The following is a 22,284-nucleotide window of genomic DNA, read 5'->3' on the forward strand; positions in this document are numbered from 1 at the left end:
ACAGGCGTGAGACACCGCACCCAGCCAAGAATAAACTTTTAAATAGAAATTTGTAATAGAAATTCTACATTGATTCTTTTTCCTCTTGTGTTTCTATTTCCATTCCATTTCCCCTGTATAATTTTATCTTAATGTAATTTTATGCTTGAAGGTTTTTTATTGATTACCACATATTTCTCTGCCACGAAATTATATAAGTTTAAATTTAAGGAAGTTTAAATATTTCCTGAAAGCATGTCTCTAAATATAAAAAATGAATCTCCTGATATTATCATTATAATTATTTGAATACAACCAATCAAAACAGCAAAAATATATTAAAAGTTTTGTGACCATTCCACAAAAATAATGTGTCAAAAATTTCTCTTTTAATGAGATGGATTTTTTTATGACTAGCTTATGTATCTGCTAATGAAGATTAGTTATTGCTAGAATGAGACAGGGTTCAGCATCAATATTAGCCCTGATGTTTGCTTTTATAGACATTAGTGCTGAGAAACCCTGTTCGCATCGAGTGTTGTAGGAGAGTTATAAATTCTCTGAACTAAATTCCATGTGAAAAATTACTTGATGATCTTTGTCTTTAAAATCTTACCAAAAAAAAAAAAAAAAAGATACACATACAAATCATGTAGGTTTGTGACCTAGGTACATGCGTGCCATGGTGGTTTGCTGCACCTATTGACTCATCCTCTAAGTTCCCTCCCCTCACCCCCCAGGTCCCAGCAGGCCTTGGTGTTTGTTGTTCCCCTTTCTGTGTCCATGTGTTCTCATTGTTCACCTCCCACTTACGAGGTACGTGGTTTTTTTGTTCCTGTGTTAGTTTGCTAAGAATGATGGCTTCCAGCTTCATCCATGTCCCTGTGAAGGACATGATCTCATTTTTTCTGTTATGGCTGCATAGTATTCCATGATATATGTATACTACGTTTTCTTTATCCAGTCTATAATTGATGGGCATTTGGGTTAGTTTCATGTCCTTGCTATTGTAAAATAGTACCACAGTAAACATACGTGTGCTTCCGTCTTTATAGTAGAATGATTTATATTCCTTTGGGGATATACCCAGTAATAAGATTGCTGGAACAAATGGTATTTCTGGTTCTAGATCCTTGAGGAATCGCCATACTGGCTTCCACAATGGTTGAACTATTTACATCCCACCAACAGTGGAAAAGTGCTCCTATTTCTCCACAGCCTCACCAGACTTGTTTCCTTCCTTTTTAATAATCGCCATTCTGCCTGGTGTGAGATATCTCATCGTGGTTTTGATTTGCATTTCTCTTATGATCAGTGATGTTGAAGTTTTTTTCATATGTTTGTTGGCCAAATAAATATCTTCTTTTGAGAACCGTCTGTTCATATCCTTTGCCCACTTTTTGATGGGGTTTTTTTCTTGTAAATTTGTTTAAGTTCCTTGTAGATTCTGGGTATTAGACCTTTATCAAATGAGTAGACTGCAAAAATTTTCTCTCATTTTGTAGGTTGCCTATGCACTCTGATGATAGTTTCTGGTACTGTGCACAAGCTCTTTAGTTTAATTACATCTCATTTGTCAATTTTGACTTTTATTGTAATTGCTTTTGGTGTTTTTATCATGAAGTCTTTGCCCATGCCTATGTCCTGAATGTTATTGCCTAGGTTTTCTTCTAGGGTTTTTATAGTTTTGGGTTTTACATTTAAGTCTTTAAGCCATCTTAAGCTAATTTTTGTATTATGTGTAAGGAAGGGATCCAGTTTCAGTTTTCTGCATATGGCTAGCCAGTTTTCCCAGTACCATTTACTAAATAGGAGATCCTTTCCCCATTGCTTGTTTTTGTCAGGTTTGTTGAAAATCAGATGTTTGCAGACTTTCTGCTCCATTGGTCTATATGTCTGTTTTGGTACCAGTACCATGCTATTTTGGTTACTGTAGCCTTGCAACATACTTTGAAATCAGGTAGTGTGATGCCTTCAGCTTTTTTCTTTTTGCTTAGGATTGTCTTGGCTATACGGGATCTTCTTTAATTCCAAGTGAAATTTAAAATAGTTTTTTTCAAATTCTGTGAAGAATGTCAATGTAGTTTGATGGGAATAGCATTGAATCTATACATTACTTTGAGCAGTATGGCAATTTTCATATTTTTTTTTTATCCATAAAGATGAAATGTTTATTCATTTGTTTCCATCCTTGAGCAGTTGGTTTGTAGTTCTCCTTGAAGAGGTCCTTCACATCCCTTGTAAATTGTATTCCTAGGTATTTTATTCTCCTTGTAGTGATTGTGAATGGGGAGTCCATTCACGATTTGGTGTTCTGCTTGTCGATTGTTGGTGTAAAGGAATGCTTGTGATTTTTGCACATTAATTTTGTATCCTGAGACTTTGCTGAGGTTGACTATCTGTTTAAGGAGTTTTGGGGCTGAGATGGTAGGCTTTTCTAAATATAAAATCATGTTATTTGAAAACAGAGATAATTTGACTTCCTCTCTTCCTATTTGAATATACTTTCTTTCTTTCTCTTGCCCGATTGCTCTGATCTGAACTTCTAATATTATGTTGAATAGGAGTACTGAGAGAGGGCAGCCTTGTTTTATACCGTTTCCAAAGGGAATGCTTCCAGATTTTGCCCATTCAATGTGATACTGGCTGTGGGTTTGTCATAAATAGCTCTTATTATTTTGAGATATGTTCTATCAATACCTAGATTGTTAGGAGTTTTTAACATGAAGGGATGTTGAATTTTATCCAAGACCTTTTCTGCGTCTACAGCGATAATCATGCAGTTTTTGTCTTTGGTTGGTTCTGTTTATGTGATGGATTATGTTTATTGATTTGTGTAAGTTCAACCAGCCTTGCATCCCAGGGATGAAGCTGACTTGCTGGTGGTGGATAAGCTTTTTGATGTACTGTTGGATTTGGTTTACTAGTATTATATTGAGGATTTTCACATCAGTATTCATCAGGGATATTGGCGTGAAGTTTTCTTTTTTTGTTGTGTCTCTTCCTGGTTTTGGTATCAAGATGATGCTGGCTTCATAAAGTGAGTTAGGGAGAAGTCCCTCCTTTTCAGTTGTTTGAAAGAGTTTAAGAAGGAATGGTACCAGTTCCTCTGTATTTCTGGTAGAATTCAGCTGTAAATCTCTCTGGTCCTGGGCTTTTTTTTTTTTTTTTTTGGTTGGTAGGGTATTAATTACTACCTCAATTTCAGAACGTGTTATTGGTCTATTCACGGATTTGGCATCTGCCTGATTAATCTTGGGAGGGTATATGTGTCCAGTAATTTATCAATTTCTTCTAGCTATTCTAGCTTATTTGCATTAAAGGTGCTTACAGTATTCACCAATGATAGTCTGTATTTCTGTGGGGTCAGTGATGATATACCCTTTGCCATTTTTTATTGTGTCTATTTGATTCTTCTTTCTTTTCTTCTTAGGCTAGCCAGTGATCTATCTATATTATTAATTTTTTCAAAAAGGATTTAATAATTTTTTGGAAGGTTTTTCATGTCTCTACCTCTTTCAATTCTTCTCTGATCTTAGTTATTTCTTGTCTTCTGCTAGCTTTTAGATTTGTTTATTCTTGGCTCTCTAGCTCTTTTAATTGTGATGTTAGGGTGTCGACTTTAGATCTTTTCTGCTTTCTCCTGTGGGCATTTAGTGCTATAAATTTTCCTCCTAGCACTGCTTTAGCTGTGTCCCAGAGGTTCTGGTATGCTGTCTTTCTGTTCTCATTGGTTTCAAAGAACTTCTTGATTTCTGCCTTAATTTTGTTGTTTACCCAGGAGTCATTCAGGAGCAGGTTGTTCCATTTCCAGGTAGTTGTGTAGTTTTCAGTGAGTTTCTTAATTCTCAGTTCTAATTTGACTGCACTGTGGCCCGAGAGACTGTTTGTTATGATTTCAGTTCTTTTGCATTTGCCAAGGAGTGTTTTACTTCCAATTATGTGGTTGATTTCAGAATAAGTGCCACATGGCACTGAGAAGAATGTCGATTCTGTTGATTTGGGGTAGAGCATTCTGCAGACGTCTACTAGGTCTACTTTACCCAGAGCTGAATTCAAGTCCTGAAGATCCTTGTTAATTTTCTGTCTCATAAATCTGTCTAATACTGACAGTAGGGTGTTAAAGTCTTCCACTATTATTGTATGGGAGTCTAAGTCTCTTTGTAGGTCTCAAATAATTTGTTTTATGACTCTGGGTGCTCTTGTATTGGGTGCATATATGTTTAGAATAGTTAGCTCTTCTTGTTGAATTGTTCCCTTTACCATTACATAATGCCCTTCTTTGTCTTTTTGGATCTTTGCTGGTTTAAAGTCTGTTTTGTCAGAGACTAGGATTGCAATCCCTGCTTTTCTTGCTTTCCATTTGCTTGGTAAATTTTCCTCCATCCCTTTATGTTGAGCCGATGTGTGTCTTTGCACACGAGATGAGTCTCCTGAATACAGCACACCACTGGGTCTTGACCCTTTATCCAATTTCCCAGTCAGTGTCTTTTAATTGGGGCCTTTAGCCCATTTACATTTAAGGTTAGTATTGTTAATATGTGAATTTGATCCCGTCATCATGTTATTTGGTTATTTTGCACACTAGTTGATTTTGTTTCTTCATAGCTTCATTGGTCTTTATATTTTGGTGTGGTTTTGCAGTGGCTGGTACCAGTTTTTCCTTTCTATATTTAGTGCTTCCTTCAGGAGCTCTTGTAAGGCAGGCCTGGTGGTGACAAAATCCCTCAGCATTTGCTTGTCTGTAAAGAATTTTATTTCCCCTTTACTTATGAAGCTTAGTTTGGCTGAATATTAAATTCTGGGTTGAAAATTGTTTTCTTTATGAATGTTGAATATTGGCCCTCAATCTCTTCTGGTTTTTGGAGTTTCTGCTGAGAGGTCTGCTGTTTGTCTGTTGGGCTTCCCTTTGTAGGTGACCTGGCCTTTCTCTCTGTCTGCCCTTAACAGTTTTTCCTTCATTTTAACCTTGGAGAATCTGATGATTATGTGCCTTGGGGATGATCTTCTCATGGATCATCTTAATGGTGTTTTCTGCATTTCCTGAATTTGCATGCTGACCTATTTTGCTAGGTTGGGTAAGTTCTTCTGGATAATATCCTAAAGTGCATTTACTAGCTTGTTTCCATTCTTCCTGTCTCCTTCTCATACTCCAATAGTAGGTTCAGTCTTTTTATGAAGTCCCATATTTCTTGGAGGCTTTGTTCATTTCTTTTAATTCTTATTTCTCTTGTCTTGTGTGCATGTCTTATTTCAGCAAGGTGGTCTTCAAACTCTGATATCCTTTCTTCTTCTTGGTCGATTCAGCTACTGACAGTCGGACATGCTTCATGAAGTTCTTGTGCTGTGTTTTTCATCTCCATAAGGTTGTTTATGTTCCTCTCTCCATTGGTTACTCTAGTCAGCAATTCCTCTAACCTTTTATCAAGGTTCTTAGTTTCTTTGCTTTGGGCTAGAACATGCTCCTTTAGTTTAGTGTAGTTTTTTATTACCCATCTTTTGAAGCCTACTTCTGTCAGTTCATCCATCTGATCCTCCATACTTGATCTTTCACCCCAAATTCTTCTCCATCGTCCATCATAGGACAACTTTATTAGGTCTTTCATTTTTGTGGACAGCAAGAAATTTAACAGATCATTTGAATCATGCAGTTCTCAGCAGGACACCAATATTCTGAATTCTTCCATTTGCCCTCACCACCTCAGGGGTTTTGGCACCCTTGGGCAATGTGTGTGAGATGAGGCTTTTCTTGGTACTAGGTCAGAGGTAATACATGGTAAAGTATAGGTGGGAAGGGAGAATCAGCAGGAAGCTGAGGAAGTAGAGAGTTATTCACTTAAAACTAAGTGGCCCCAATCCTGCTGGCCAAGTTTTCACCATTGTTCTTGGTTTATGAGTTCTCCAACTTGAAGATCCCTGAGACTGGTACTTAGTACCTACCCTAAGGATAATCACATTTTAAAAATACATCAAAATTTGTTTCAATATGTTCATATAACTCTCTAGATTGTGTGAGCAGTTCTTGAAAGTAAGCCTAATTATTCTAATGTATAAGTAATAAGATACAACCCTGTTTCTAAACTACTGGCCAAATCCCTAAATAGTATTAATGTTATTTTAAAACAATTTGAATTGTAAATAGTACATGATCTAATTTGAACATTCTTTGGAGCATGTTTAAATCTTCTGCCTTTATGTTGATTTAAAGCATTTGTTTTTATAAACCAAAGTAAAGCAGACTTTCAAGTGAAAACAGCATTTTGTTAATAAAATAAAATCTGGAAACATACAAAAAATAATGTCCAAATATCTACTTCATAATGTAAAACCTGAAAATATCTATTGGAGAAATTATATACAATAATCACACCCACCTTCCACCACATACACAAAAAATAGTTCATACAGACTGCAGTACACCAATTGTCTTTTATGAACTAAAAGGTCAAACTTGTTTCATTTTTTCTTCTGTAGGTTCTAAGAAGCAAAAAATGACAAAATATGCCTAGACATTCTTGCAAACCAAAAATATAATTTTAAGGCCCTCCACCATCTGAATGGACCCCTCCTCTCGGCCAAGGGCATTCCAAAATCAACCTGCAAAACTAGTTCAGGTCATGATGGTTAGGGGAAGCCAGACAGGACTCACTCTGCCCTCCTCCCTTTTGAAATTACTGATAGAACAAACTCTTTTAAGTCTGATAAGAAACATTTACAATCTATTTTCTCTGAAGCCTGCTACCTGGAGGCTTCATCTGTATGATAAAACCTTGGTCCCCACAACCCCTTATCATAACCCAGACATTCCTTTGTATTGGTAATAACTCTTTCAACCAGAATTAACACTTTCAATCAGAAAATCTTTGAATCCACTGATGATTTGGAAGCCCCTCCGCTTCCATTGTCCTGCCTTTCCAGATGGAAGCAATGTACATCTTGCATGTATTGATGTCTCATGTCTCCCTAAAATGTATAAAACCAAGCTGTACCCCAACCACCTGGGAACATGCTCTCAGGATCTCCTAAGGGCTGCATCACAGGCCACCAGTTATGCATATTTGGCTCAGAATAAATCTATTCAAATATTATCCCAGGGTTTGACTCTTTTCATCAGTATTTTCTAACTATGGACACACAGAAAAATAACTATTTTAGTTACACTCATTCATCCTTGAAAATCATCTTCCACAAAGCAAAATGCTACATACTGAATGGAAAGTGCTTGGCTGAGAGCAAAATTTGTCTCAACCATCAACTCCTTAATCCTTTGAGGTATACTGTTCCTTCTTACAGACATACATTTTTTGTTGATTTTGCCCTCTTTCCTTTTTTTTTTTTTTTTTTTTTTTTTTTAGATGGAGTCTCACTTTATCGTCCAGGGTGGAGGGCAGTGGTGAGACCTTGGCGCAGGACAACCTCTGTCTTATTCTACGGTCTTGCCCATGCTACTTCACGTACCTCAGAGTTCCTTTCCACTTCCTGCAGGATCCTTACTGTCTTACAGCAGAGCAGTTTTTTTGAAGTCGTTCCACAAATTAAATATAATCTTTCTACCTTCTGCAATCCTGTCTTACTTTCTATACCTCTTTTGGGGAACATATAACTTTTTACCTAGCATTTTCTTTACCTGTGGGCACACATGAATATTTTTAGTGACAAAGAGGCCCTTCTTGACTTAGCTCTACACAGCTTCTCTGAATTCTCTTCTCACCTTGGCCCTGACTTTTGGGCTGCCGTATGTTAGTGGCTACTTAGTTCAATTTTAGCAAGACTCCTACTGGATCAGTTTAATGAAAATCCCACATCCTTACTATTAGATCAAATTCCTTATCTCTCACCCATCCTCCCTTATCAACCTGACCTCATCTTTTCTAGTCAGTTTAGCCAGAATTGCCCCATCCCTGACATTTCCTCTTAGTAATTTTCTATATGCTGACCTTGCACCTTACTCCTTTGCTATAAATTCCCACCTTTCCTTGCTGTATTCAGAGTTGAACTCAAGCTCTCTTTACTACTACAAAATTCCTTTGTAGTAGCCCCCTTTGGATAAAGTCAGCTTTACTGTTTTCTTACAAATATAATGAATAATTTTTTATTTAATACTAGTTTATCTCTGAGGACAAGGTTGCCAGCTTAAGGGATAAATGAATCTCACAGAGGAGGTAATTTAGTACTATGTCCATAAAGTTGTCTAATAAAAATTACTGAGTAAATGAATGAATGGAGTGAGTGAATGAATGTGTTTTCAGGCTAGTTAAAAAAAAAAATTTCTACTTAGTTGTTTAAAATTCCATTCCTTGTCATCCTTTTTGTTTAATAGTAGACTCCTTTTGTTTACTCAGTAGCACTATTGAAATACCTTATTTTTCCAGAAAAGTAAAATTCTCACTCATATAAATGACTCATAAATTGGGATACAATTTAAGAATGTGACTAAGTCCCTTAGCTTTGAGAATTTGCTCTAAATAAGATATTCTCTTTTTCTAACTCAGAATACTAATAAGCTTAATAAAAGAGCTACGGTTGATATTGTGCTTTGCAATGTAGCAGAGAACTGGCATATTCCTTTCCCTAAAATTAGAGCCACACTTTTTTTTTTTTTTGATGCAGAATAAGGATTCTGACTTGCTTCCAACCCCTAGAAATTTACAATTAATGAACAATGTCACTTAGAATGAGCTGTAGACCAAAAAGCAATTTTTCAACTGCAAAGAACAGTGTTGATCTCCAGTTGAAAAATGCTAGACAAAGGCAATTTTGGGGGATTGAGGGAGGCTGCCTCAAGAAAGGCAACATATACAGTTGGACAGGAGAGAAGGAAAGGGATGCTGAGTTGCCATAGTAACATTACGGAAGGGAAATGAAATTGCATGGGGTTAGTAATATTTTCCAATTCCCTTGATTTTTAAAGCACTCACATAATGAACAAGTTTCCCTTGGGCAGAATTCTAAAGCAATGCAAACTGGCTAGTCCAGGTCTCATATTTCATTTCAGTGACAGTAATCTTATTAGTGGGGAAGAGAACAACACGTTACTGGCTGGACAGAATGCTCTCATGTTAGCCTAAGAGCAAAGCCTTGCACACACGATGGTAAAGACTTTCAGGTCTGATTTTTCTGAAAAGCACGAAGCAGGATATTAAGTCATCGCACCTAGGAACATGAAACCAGAATGTGTCTTTAGCAGGTCAAATTTGCTCAAAGTGAATACTGGAGTGACACAAATTCATTACCTGGGAAATATTCTCAAGAAGAAACATACTTATTTTGATTTGGATCCTTTAGGATACTCTTTCTTTTCTTTTTCACAAGCCAAAAATATAATAAATAAATAAATACCCTTCATTCTAGAGAAGGAAAAGGAATTCAAGCAGAGAGAACTCTGCAGATAGATCATGGCTGTAGAACCAGATATGATCTTTAATTAAAAATTGAAAACAATGAAAGAAAATGTAGATAGTCCTTCAGGGGAAGAGAGCTATGATGATAGTGAAAGACAAACTAAAGGGCATCACTTACAGGCTAATAGCAAAGCTTTCTCTCTCTCTCTCTCTCTCTCTCTCTCTCTCTCTCTCTCTCTCTCTCTTTCAGACTTTTCACCCAGGTGGGAGTATGATGGCTCAATCTCAGCTCACTACCCACTCTGCCTCCTGGGTTCAAGCAATTCTTGTGTGTCAGCCTCCCAAGTAGCTAGGATTACAGGTGTGCCCCACCACTCCCAGTTATTTTTACATATTTTTGCAGAGACGGGTTTTACCATGTTGACCAGGCTGGTCTCCAACTCCTGGCCCTCAAGCGATCCTCTCATGGCAGCTTCCCAAAGTGCCAGGATTACAGGCATGAGCCATCATACCTGGCCAGCAAAGCTATTTTCATACTGGCATTTTCACCAAAAATTTGGACTGTCCTCATTTTTTGTGTGTTGGGCAGTTATAGAGGTAGCCTAAGAGGTGAAATAAAATTTTTTTTGAATGTCCTCTATGTTATAGGCACATTATAATTGTCATCTTCTTTAATCTTTACAGTAATTCCATGAGAAGAGCATTACTAGTTCCATTTATAGATGAGAAAACTGCCCTAGGGGATTCATGTACCTACTCAAGGTCACATGGCAAGTACAGAGAGTAAACAGAATTAGAATTTACATTCAGGATTGCCTCCCTTTGAAGGACTGGCTTCCTTCTACCATCGCAAGCAATCCCTTCAAAAAACATAAGCACTCAATGTTCTTTTTAAAATCTAAGGTTCATTTTGGCCATTTACATATAGCTAATTAGCCTCCTTGTTCTACTGTCATATTGCCTATGTGTTTAAATGAAAATAAGGTAAAATCCTTTTGTGTTTTGTCTACTTGGAAATCTACAGCCTTTGTTTAGAGAATAGAACACATCCTTATGTTATTTGTATTGTGTTTTCCACCCTTGCTTGTCTCTCTTTGAGTTGAGAATTATTTAGTATTTCTTTCTTTCTTTTTTTTTTTTTTTTTTTTTTTTTTTTGAGACAGAATCTCTCTCTGTTGCCAGGTTGGAGTGCAGTGGCATGATCTTGGCTCACTGCAATCTCCACCTTCTGGGTTGAAGCAATTCTCCTGCCTCAGTCTCCCGAGTAGCTGGAACTCTAGGCAAGGGCCACCACGCCCAGCACATTTTCATACTTTTTAGTAGAAACAAGGTTTTACCATGTTGGCCAGGATGGTCTCAATCTCTTGATCTTGAGATCCACTTGCCTCGTCCTCCCAAAGGGCTGGGATTACAGGTGTGAGCCACTGCACCCAGCCGAGAATTATTTAGTATTCTAAACATTGAAACATATATATCATTGGCTACCTCCTGCTGATTTTTTTTAGCTAAATATTTTTTGGGTGGGTTAGTTGTTTTATAAATTAAAATGTGTATCTTTAATTTACTATAGTCTGAATATTACTATAATATTACACATTGTAATTACTATAATGTAATAATACATTGTATATTATATATTATATATAATACAGAGTATATAGTATGTGATATATAATATAGAAGATATAGTGTATATATATGGTATTCATTGTAATATATTATTTACTATATGTGTTAATATATAGTATTATTATGCTATATATACTATGCAAATATACTGTATTATACATGCCATATATTAGAATATAGTATAATATAGCATAACAAAATATTATATAGTATATATAATATAGTATTCATTATATAAATAGTATTATTATATAGTAATATTAATATTACAATATAATATACTGACAATGTTATAACACCTTATGTATGAGAATTCTGCAATATTATAATTCCATTTACACTATTAGTTTTACCTTTTGTACTATAGATTTTATTTTTACAGACTATTATATATTATAGACCTCACAATAGGTTGATATTTTTGCTTCAACAATTGACGTTTAAAGAACTTCAGAATAATAATATTTGATGTAATCCACATATTTACTGCTCTCAGCTCTTCTTTCCTTTATGTAGGTCCAATTTTCTATTTGGTATCATTTCCCTTAGACGGAAGAAATTTCTTTAGTATTTTACTCAGTGTGGGCCTGATGGTAACAAGTTTTTATCAGCTTTTGCTTATATGAAACAGTCTTTATTTTGCTGTTATTATGTAAATATAACTTTTACTAGATATAAATATATTTTGCTACATATTTATATCAATCTGTATAGATTGCTAGATATTTTTTATTCAGCACTTTAAAGATGGTCCGTTGTTTTCTGACCTTTAGCGTTTCTGATAAAAAGTCAGATAACATTCTTATCATTGTTTTTCCCATTCATGATGTCTTTTTAAGTAGCCAGAGGGCTACTTAAATTTTCTCATTTTTGACTTTTTGATTTTCTGCGTGATATAACGCTGTGCTTTTCTTTGTATTTATCTTCTTTTGGACATGCTAAGATTCCTTGATTTGAGGGCTGCAGTTGATGATCAAATTTGGAAGTAAATATAAACTTATTTCATGCCCCATTCTCTTTCTCCTTTGCCTCTTGGACTACATTGTATAGACTGAGTCAATTTGCTATTATTCCACAGGTTACTGACATAGCAGTGTATTTGATTTTTCATCTTTTTTCTTTCTGTGCTTAGTATGGTTAATTTCTATGACTGTGTTCAAGTCCATCAATTTTTTCTTCCTTTGTATTCAATCTGTTATTTGTCCCATCTAATGATTTTTAAAAATTTTCTGATATTGTATCTTTCAATCATAGGATTTCCATTTGGTTCCTTCCCCCTCATTATACTTGTTTCTCCTATAGCTTAACATATTTGTCATAGTTATTTTCAATTCAGCAAATTTCAACAGCTGAGTCATCTGTGGTTTTGTTTCCATTATCTAACTTTTCTTTTGACTGTAGGTCACATTTTCCAGTTGACTTTGTTTAATTTTTAAATTATATGCTGGGTACTGTGAATGATATGTTATAAATAATTTGGAACTTATAGCAGATTGGTTTTGTCCAGAGCTGATGATTTTTCTCAGCAGAAGGCTTAGTCCAGTGCAAACTATTCTACCATAACCTGATGCCAGAACTCTCACACATTTGAGTAAAAACAGGACACGTGGCCTCTGCATATTATGCCATCATAGTTTGTATTTGTTTCCATCATGCACCACTTTGTGAATATTTCTTCTATGAATACATGAGAGAATTCTTGACCTTCCAGGTGGTAGATACCGAATAGCCTACTATAAAATATCATTTCGGCCAGGCAGAGTGGCTCATGCCTGTAATCCCAGTGCTTTGTGAGGCCAAGGCGGGTAGATCATGAAGTCAAGAGTTTGAGATCAGCCTGGTCAATATGGTGAAACCCAGTCTCTACTAAAAATACAAAAATTAGTTGGGTGTGGTAGTGTGCACCTGCAGTTGCAGCTACTCGGGAGGCTAAGGCAGGAGAATCACTTGAACCTAGGAGGTGGAGGCTGCAGTAAGCCAAGACTGTGCCATCGCACTCCAGCCTGAGTGACAGAGAGAGATTCCAACCCCAAAAAAAGAAAAGAAAAGAAAAAATGATTTCAAACATACAAAGGTGCTTTTATGTGTTTCTTATAAGATACTACATGTTTGAAACAATTTAAATTAATATTCACAATTTACAAAACACTAATAACTTATTTTATCTTTATCTTTCCTGAAGAAGGAGTGTAATTAAAGTTGGTTATAGTTGACAGCTATAGAGTATTTGCAGGTCTAACTGATGAAGAGCTATTTAAAAAAATTAGATGTGAGCATTACCAATATACATAAAGTAAAAATAGGAGAGGCTGAGTGCGGTGGCTCATGCCTATAATACCAACACTTTGGAAGGACGAGATGGGCGGATCACGAGGTTAGGAGTTTGAGACCATCCTGGCCAAAACAGTGAAACTCTGTCTCTACTAAAAAAAAATATTAGCTGGGCATGATGGTGGGTGCCTGTAGTCCCAGCTACTTGGAAGGCTGAGGCAGAAGAATTGCTTGAATTTGGAGACAGAGGTTGCAGTGAGCTGAGATCGTGCCACTGCACTCCAGTCTGCATGACAGTGTGAGATCCCATTTCAAAAAAAAGAAGATACAGTAGGGAAAGGTAGATAACCTTCTGACCACTAGCACTTGGAACCACGTAGCAATGAACCAAAACAAAACTGTCCTGAGCCTATTTTGTAGAGTCTTCAACAGAACGAGGCATATGACATTTATTAGGTTGGTGCAACAATTATGATTTTTGCCATAATACTTTTAGACCTCTAGTTGGGCAAGGGAAATGAGGTTTACAATGTAATGTAAAAACATTAGGAGAGGGAGAAAGAGAAAAACAAAGATGCTCCCTCCATGTTCTCAGGATGCTTTGCAACTGTAAAAAACGTTCTTTCCTTCAAAGATATTCTCTCGTGTTTTGAAGGCTACTGGCACTTCATGATTACTCATCTTCCTTTTAATCTAAATAAATATTTTCAATTAACTTGCAATATTTGTGACATAAAAATGAAAAAACTGATATATTTTTATATGACATGAAGAAACGGTTTTAGGCTAGTTTCAACTAATATAGAAACTGAGGGTTTTCTTCACTATTTCCAATGCTCTTGTCAACATAGCTATTTTAGAACTCAAGGAGGAAATATTGTTTCCAAATTTCTTTTTCAGAAAGACTATTCTATGACTTTGAAATATTTAATATTTTATTCAAGGATTTATTCTTAACCAAGACAATTACATTCCTGGAAATATAATGAAAAGCAAATATCAGTATCAACAATTCTTTTTGGTTAGTATTCAACAATTCTTTTTTGTTAGTATAGAACCAGTTGCATTTCTGGGCAATTATGGGCTAAAATTATAGTACATCCAACTGTCCCCTGACACCTTACCATGTGGTAACAATTTAACAACTAACACACTGGAAGTGCCTTGAAAACACTTCATCTACCTGAGCATAAATACCTCTTTATTATTGTACAGAAACTGGATGTCATTAACTTCAGGGGAAAAATTACATTGCCATAGGACCAGTATAAAGTCAAGTACATTAAGACGTTTTGACAAACGTAATATTAAGAAGTAGATCTTATTTCAATATATTCAGCAAACATTTATTAAGCATTTAATATGTACCAGGAAGTGTGCTAAGTATGCTAAGTGTGACAGATACTAAGATGATCATGTGCATCTTAGTGTTAAGGTGTAGTTTACCAAGTAATGCTGTGGTGATGGGATTCTCTGAAGATGCAGACAGTGGTGACTTGCTAGGAAGGCTGGAAGTTGGGAGGGGCAAATTAGAGTAACATTCTGGCAACCAGAGTATTGTTATTAGCAACGCTACCTGGGATTCCACATATTCTCTGAAGCACTAAACACAAGTACAGCTGCTATTATTATTAGATGGAGAGGAGTCAGTGAAAAGAGATAGAGAACTCAAGTTTTAAATGGCTCTGATTTAGGGTCTGTACTGAGTCTCTGTTCAGTCTGTGAATTGATGCAGATGAAACTAAAAATGACACGAAACCATCCATTGCAAAGTATCTTCCTTCAACATGTACCAAATACTCATGCCAGCTTTAAAGAAGGCAAGAATTCAGTGGAAAGAAATAGCAGGCCATTCTCAGCAAAATATTTTAGTCTATAAAGAAATGAAGGCATTGAGATCTTGCTGAAAATATGGACTTCATAAATCAATTTAAAATTAGAAAGCTGCATATAGACTAAATTGACAAATGTGCCTTGATAGGTGTTTACATCTCAGCACACGCCCCACCACTATGACAGAAATCCTCTGTATACTTATTCTTGGCTACCAACAGGAGCATGAGTTAACAAGCCAGTAGATATTAGTATTATGGGGCTGGGAAAATGGGAACGACTTTCCTGAAATGAGCTAAATAGAAACCTGAAGGGTCTCTAATTCATCAGATCATGGCGCAAGAAGATTCACATGCAATCACCCTAAATTATTAATTATTCTTAAAGTTACAATATCCAGTGCCCTTCCAGCTGAGAGAGTGAGATCATCAGAAACAACTTTCTATATTTACTGAGAGGGAAACTAAGACTAAGGAAGGCGAACTTTTCTCAGGTCCAAATTTTACTACTTGCTAGTCACATTTAAGATTAGAGATCAGACACTAGGGTGAAATTAAATTCACTTATCTGCCTTTCCAGCCGGTAAGATATTGCTCTGATCCTACCTAAATTACCCTGAACACAATTCAAGTTTACATCCTTGAATGAAAGAGCTCGAAGAATCTTCTTTTAAAGTGAATCCTCTATTCTGTGAGTGCCCATGCAGGGCACAGAGCAATAGGAAGTCCCTTACTGTGCTGGCCTCTGAGCTGAAGTCTAGTGATGCTTTCCTGCCTCTAAAACACGGGGGATAGGTGTGTACCAGGTCAGATTTACTGAACGCAAGCAAGGTCACCACAATAGTAAGTACTTGATGGGAGGCAGATAGGTAGATAATGGCATCTATTTTCTCAGGGGCTACTGGATTGGGTAGTTAGAACTTGTTTTTATGAAAAATTATTTTCTGTTTTGGGGCTTGCCCCGACGGCTCTCTGACGGTTTAGCCAGCTTCTTCCCTTTCACCGACACACGCAATCACTACTTCATCATTTCAGCAGCAGAGAAGGGACACTTTGATGAAGAGAACACAAAATAGTTGACATATTTCGGGTATATACTATAATTTCTCCCATTTAGTCGGCCAGAAATTCAGTCTGTGCCCAATTGACACCCTTCCCCCAACCCATTCCATTCAGGAGGACTGCAAAAGAATGTCAGGTTTTTCTGTTCTCTGGTTCTCCACTTCTTTCCTTCACAGGAGGAATTAAATCCAAGTCAAAACTGAATGGGAGGTGCAAAGGAATCTACATCCTTGTGGAAGATAAGACAGCCCTTCAGAACAGGCAGGCAAAAGTGGCCCAGAAACCGAGCTGCACACCAAACTGCCTATGTGGATTATTTCCTATCTTTGATACTTTTATGCAGAAGAATTTTTATGTTTTTCTCCTGGCCCTCCCCTGTGACACTCCATGCCCTCTAAAGATGGGGCCTGAACTTCCTGTGTATCCTTTTTCTCCTCCCATTGAACAAAAAAGGACATGTAAGTGTTTGATAAATAATGAAAAGTAACTGACAAATCATTTTGCTGTTCTGTTGACTGACTATATCAACAGAGGAAGAAATAAGGTAATTTCCAATCCATGTATCAACTGTATATCCAGGCACCTCTTCAAGCTTCTCTTTTCTGTGTGTCTTGGTAACCCTTTGAAGGTAAGAAAACGTTCTTTGCAAAGACTCTCCCTCTTTACAAATGTCCCTTTTCTTCCATGTGATAATCAAGCAACAGATGCAATGCATCTCTACTGTTTTTTTTTTTGTTTTGTTTTGTTTTGTTTTTTTTAAAGACAGAGTCTTGCTGTGTCACCAGGTGCCAGGCTGGAGTGCAATGGCACGATCTCGGCTCACTGCAACCTCCGCCTCCTGGGTTCAAGCAATTCTCCTGCCTCAGCCTCCTGAGTAGCTGGGACTACAGGCACGTGCCACCACGCCCAGCTAATTTTTGTCTTTTTAGTAGAGACGGGGTTTCACCATGTTGGCCAGGACAGTCTCGATCTCTTGACCTTGTGATCCACCTGCCTTGGTGTCCCGAAGTGCTGGGATTACAGGCTGAGCCACCGTGCCTGGCCGCATCTTTACTTTTTATTCCCTACAACTCCTTAAATAGCCTACACTTAGCAGAAGAACCCTGCCATTTAAAGCAATGGTTCTAGCATCCTTTTGTTTTTTTTTTTTTTTTTTCAGCAATAGTTTACATACAATAATAATTTATTCAGAAATGTTCCTTTAGTTTCTGTTGAGACACAATTCATGTCTCATTAATAAAAGAGCAGCCGTCTCACCTCAAATGCCAGAATATACAACAAATTACAGCATAGTAAAAATTCTACCCACTTTTAGATAAAATCTAGTTCAGGTAAAATAGTTTCATTCAATGTTTTAGAGTTACACAGATTTTTGTTTTGTTTTCTGCTGAGCACAAAATAGTGTAAATGATTACACTGTAGCTATGTCTACCCACATCCTGTGACCATACACCTGTTAATCATTACTTCTGAAATGGAACCATTAGTTTCATTCATGCAGTAAAACAAAGTAGCCTGGGTAAACTTGTTTATCGGGACCATATGACTGTGAATTTCACAGCCACATAATTAATTATGATGTTAAATGAACTCACAAGGGCAGAAACTTTTTTTTTTGCATAAATACCAACTTTTCCCTGATTTAAGTTTAGTCAGTTTATAATCTAGAAATGATTGATAACAGTAATATATTGTATTTTCTATCTGTAGTGTTCATTATTTTAAGACAAGTAATTAAAGGAAGTTGGGATGGGATGCTACTTAAATACATGTAAAACATACTGTACAAACATACTTGGCTTTACTAATTTTTTCTTAACCATCAAGAGTGCCTCCTAAAATAAGACCAGTGAAGAAAAGCATACCATCAAATATGGCTTCCAGAACAAAAACCCTCTAAAAATAATCAAACCTATTTACAAAACTTCTCAGCCTTTTAAAGTTTAATTTGAAACAAAGTATCTATATAGCAGTTGTAATTAACATATAATTTTCTTAGTTTCATTCTTCCAGCTCTTTTAAACAGATGTCACAAGGTAAGACTCAGAATGGCGCTTAGGACTTTGGCTTCCACTGGATTCTGCGCTGTCAGCTTCTGAATCTCGCTTCTTCATGTTGTTCTTCACCGGGACTGGGATCTGAGATGGCCTGGGCTCAAGTGTTATCTGTGCTGCTTTTCCTAGGGCTTAGGTTGTAATTAAAAGGAGTCACTCCAGCAGAAGCAGTCCCGCTAGGTGAACTGTGTTGGCTTGAGCTGCTGGTTCTAGCATTCTTTACATACTAATAATTGCTTCTTATTGAAACGATGCAAAATCAGTTCAGTAAGACCTCTATTCAATTTATCTCCCTAGTAAGACAGTCATTTAGGGGTCAGCCTTCCTCTTTCTTTCCTTTTCCTATCTAGAACGTTTATTTCTTTTAAGGTACATACATGGTTTCCAGGTTCAATGGTAATAAAAAAAAAAGAAGTCCAGGTCTCTTGCCAAATACCTATGGGTGGGCTGTCTTAGGGTCAGAGTACAGAAGACAAACTAGACCTTTTGCTTCATAAGGGCAGGGGAAGTGTTGTGGTGTCTTGCTCTGTCACCTGCTGTGTCTGGCCCACAGTAGACACTCAACAATCATTTATTGGTTGAGTAAATAAATGCGAGGAATAAAAAACGAAGTAGTAAATCAAAGCACTACAGAAATTAAGCTGAGGCTACCAGGTCAGTTTTAGGAACAAGAATCAGAATTTTCAGAAGAAGGAAGCACAGGATTGCAGGAGTTGCAGTTACGAGACAAAAAAGAGACTTAAAACGCTTACCTAGATGGATATTTGTGGTGACACCATCTTTTGATTAGATTGCTTCTTGCACAAGAAATATTGAAAAAGAAAACCCTTGGCTAGAAGTTTAATACTAACTGGAGCACTGAGATATACTCTCAGTGGCTGTAATTTATTTCTGGCTTATTTTATGGCAGCACAGTTTACAAACATTATCTACAAGTTGGCCATTAATTTTCTTTATTTTCAGACAGAGAAATTACAATCAGTGAAGTTAAACAGCCTACCTAAGTCAGCGAGCTAAGTTTAGAATCTGGATTCAAATTAGAATTGATTTGAATTGGTTGGTTCTTTCACCTACCCACAATGCATCATACCAAATAAGGAACATGCCCTAAATACCTAGATTAGACATATATGTAGGTTTCTATAATTTTTAATTTAAAAATATTGGGTTTTTTTTTTCATTTGTTTTAGAAACAGGGTATCACTCTGTTGCCATGGTGTGATCAAAGCCTACTGTAGCCTTGAACTCCTGGACTCAAGCGATCCTCCTGCCTCAGTCTGTTCCGTAGCCAAGACTACCAGTGCCTGCCACCATTACCAGCTAATTTTGTTCTCTTTTATTGGTAGAGTTGGAGGTTTCACTATGTTGACCAGGCTCGTACCAAACTCCTGGGCTCAAGCCATCCTCCTACCTTGGCCTTTGAAACTGCTGGGATTACAGTTGTGAGCCACTGGGCCCAGCCTTTAAAAATTTTTAATTGCAGTGAAATACATACAACATAAAGTTTACCCTCACAATCAATTTTTAAGTAGACACTTCAGTAATTTTAACCAGATTCATATTGTATAACAGATCTCTAGAACTTTTTCATCTTGCGAAGATGAAACTCTATACCCATCAAATAACTCATTTCCTCTACCCCTAGTCAACCACCATACTACTGTTTCCATGATTTTCACTACTCTAGATGTCCAATATAAGTGGAGCCATACACTATTTGTCCTTTTGTGACTGTCGTATTTCACTCATCATAATGTCTTCGTGGTTCATCAATGCTGTAACATGATTTCCTCCTTTTCTAAGGGCCAAATAATACTCATTTGTATGTATATAACACATTTTAAAATTCATTCATCTATCCATGAACATTTGGGCTGCTTTTACCTCTTGCCTATTGCTGCTATGAACACGCTTATGCAAATATTTTGAGATCCTGCTTTCAATTATTTTGGACTTATACCCAGAAGTGAGATTGCTGGATCATATGTAGCTCTATTTTTAATTTTTTTTTTTTTTGAGGAAGCTCCACAATGTTTTCCATAGCAGTGACATCTTCCACCGGCAGTCCACAGGGTAGACAGATTTGTTTTTAAATATAATAACTTGCAGTTTTAGTATCAAACTGACTGAATAGCTTAGCTTACAGTGTCTTGGAAATTAAATGCAACAAAAACTCCAGAACTTTTAAAACCAGGTACCATTTAACTGTGAATTAAGTATTTATGGATACAAATGGATGGCCATCCCATTTTAAAAAGAACAAAAGTAGCAGTCATTTTCCAAGAGACCATAACAAATTGAACACAAACAAAACCCATGTTGTCTCAGTGCGAAGGTATTAGGAAAAGGATTCCCACTTCCTGAAAATAAGTAGAAGCAGGTACGTAACTTGCACACTTACCCTGGTTTTGGCATCGATTTTAGCTCCTCGATCAAGCAATAGTTTTACCATATTTGCATTTCCTCTTTTTGATGCAACATGTAAAGGAGTGATGTCATTCTGGGAAGAACAGGAAAAAAAAGTACAGATTTGATATTTTTGGTTTCAACAAAGCATTCCTTTCTAAACTTTCCCCCAACATATTCCCATTTTTCCCCTCTTCTTTTTTAAACATCCTTTATGAACAGTGTGTTTCCTAATACTTCTCTCTGACAGGAATTTTCTTCAGAAGGAAACTTAAAAAAAAAAAAGAATTGTAAGGGAATCTGTGAGGCAGGGTCCAAGTTAATTTATTTCAATCACTTGAGGTGACTCACGAATGAGGTGATGATTGTTTTCTTTTGTTCAAAAATTCTGCATTTTTAAGTCAGTGTATTTTTCTATAAATTTAAGTGATATACACTGACTAGTTAGGGGTTGACTAACAAGTAGCTGATTAAGTCAGTACAGACTGAGTTTAAAGGAGTCATGTGACTTGGAGCCTTTCCCAGGTTCAGTGGGGAGCATCAGGTTGTCAAGGAGAGACGACAGGAACTCAAACTGGAAAATCCGTTACTTCTATACAAAGTCACATGACTTCCCATGCCCACGATGCTTAAATGTGTTTACAGGCCTTTATTAGCAGTCTTATGGAAAACTGTAATTCTTATTTTACAAATATTTGAAGAATAGTCAGATTGTTAGGATAATCTGAAATTCCAGTTGTATTCTCCTTGATTTCAATGGTGGCTACCATAGTTATCCTCGCCAAACATCTTACAGATATTATGATTGTTTCCAGACTGTCAAGGAATTGTATGCATACATTGAAACAAATACCCTCTTTTGATTTTTCTTTTTCTTTCTTTTTAAGCGACAGAGTCTCATATGTTGCTTAGGCTGATCTCAAATTCCTGAGCTCAAACGATCCTCTTGCCTCAGCCTCCCAAGTAGCTGGAACTACAGGCGTGCACCACTATGCTTGGCTTCTTATTCTTGTGTAGCAGCAATATGAGTTTAAGGTCTGTTGTTCACAAGGAATCAATTATATGATAAATAAACTAGGTTCACATGGATCATGTATTTATAGTTTGATAACAGAAACAATATAGTAGCTATCAAGTATGAATCACTTCCTACATGTCAGAGACTATGCTAAATATTATCTCATTGAATTCTCACAATCCCCATAATATCATATATAATCTGAATTACAATCCCCATTTCACACATGCAGAAACATTTGGCAGAACCAGGATTCAACTCTTAAGCACTCACATGCATGATTTTAAAAACACAATAATGAAAAGTTCCAACATACACAAAGTTTGGGCAAAAAACATAATGAACTTCAAGTGCTCCTTACCCTGTTTCAGTAAATATCAACCTTTTGCCAATATTATTTCTTTTATGCTCCCTACTGTTTTTTTTTTTCTTTCTGAAGGAGTTTAAGAAGAAGAGAAAGAAAATTCTTGGCATCATGTTATTTTACCCATAAATATTGCAATTTAATTACCTCTAACAGATAAGGACATCTCAGAAAAAATCATGATACCATTATCATAACTAAGAAAGTAAAAATAATTCCTTTATGGCACCCAAGACACCTTCCATGTTCAAATTCTCCCATTACCTCCAACTATCCCCATTGCTAGTCTGCTCCAATTGGAAGGTCGACATATTGCATTAGGTTGAAA

At 36.5% G+C, this 22,284-nt stretch overlaps 1 protein-coding gene across 5 annotated transcripts in view; it reads right to left on the reverse strand.

Annotated features, from left to right (window-relative positions):
- The window catches only part of ANK3 (ankyrin 3), a 698,348-nt gene that overhangs the window by 190,507 nt on the left and 485,557 nt on the right, over positions 1-22,284 (reverse strand). For all 5 annotated transcript variants that reach the window (XM_074382261.1, XM_074382265.1, XM_074382263.1 and 2 more), the window contains one exon: positions 20,570-20,668. In XM_074382261.1, the coding sequence (XP_074238362.1) occupies positions 20,570-20,668 (99 nt within the window). The remainder of the gene's footprint in view (positions 1-20,569; positions 20,669-22,284) is intronic.

Source organism: Saimiri boliviensis, chromosome 12, assembly GCF_048565385.1.
Source record: "Saimiri boliviensis isolate mSaiBol1 chromosome 12, mSaiBol1.pri, whole genome shotgun sequence".
NCBI classification, from domain to species: Eukaryota; Metazoa; Chordata; class Mammalia; order Primates; family Cebidae; genus Saimiri; species Saimiri boliviensis.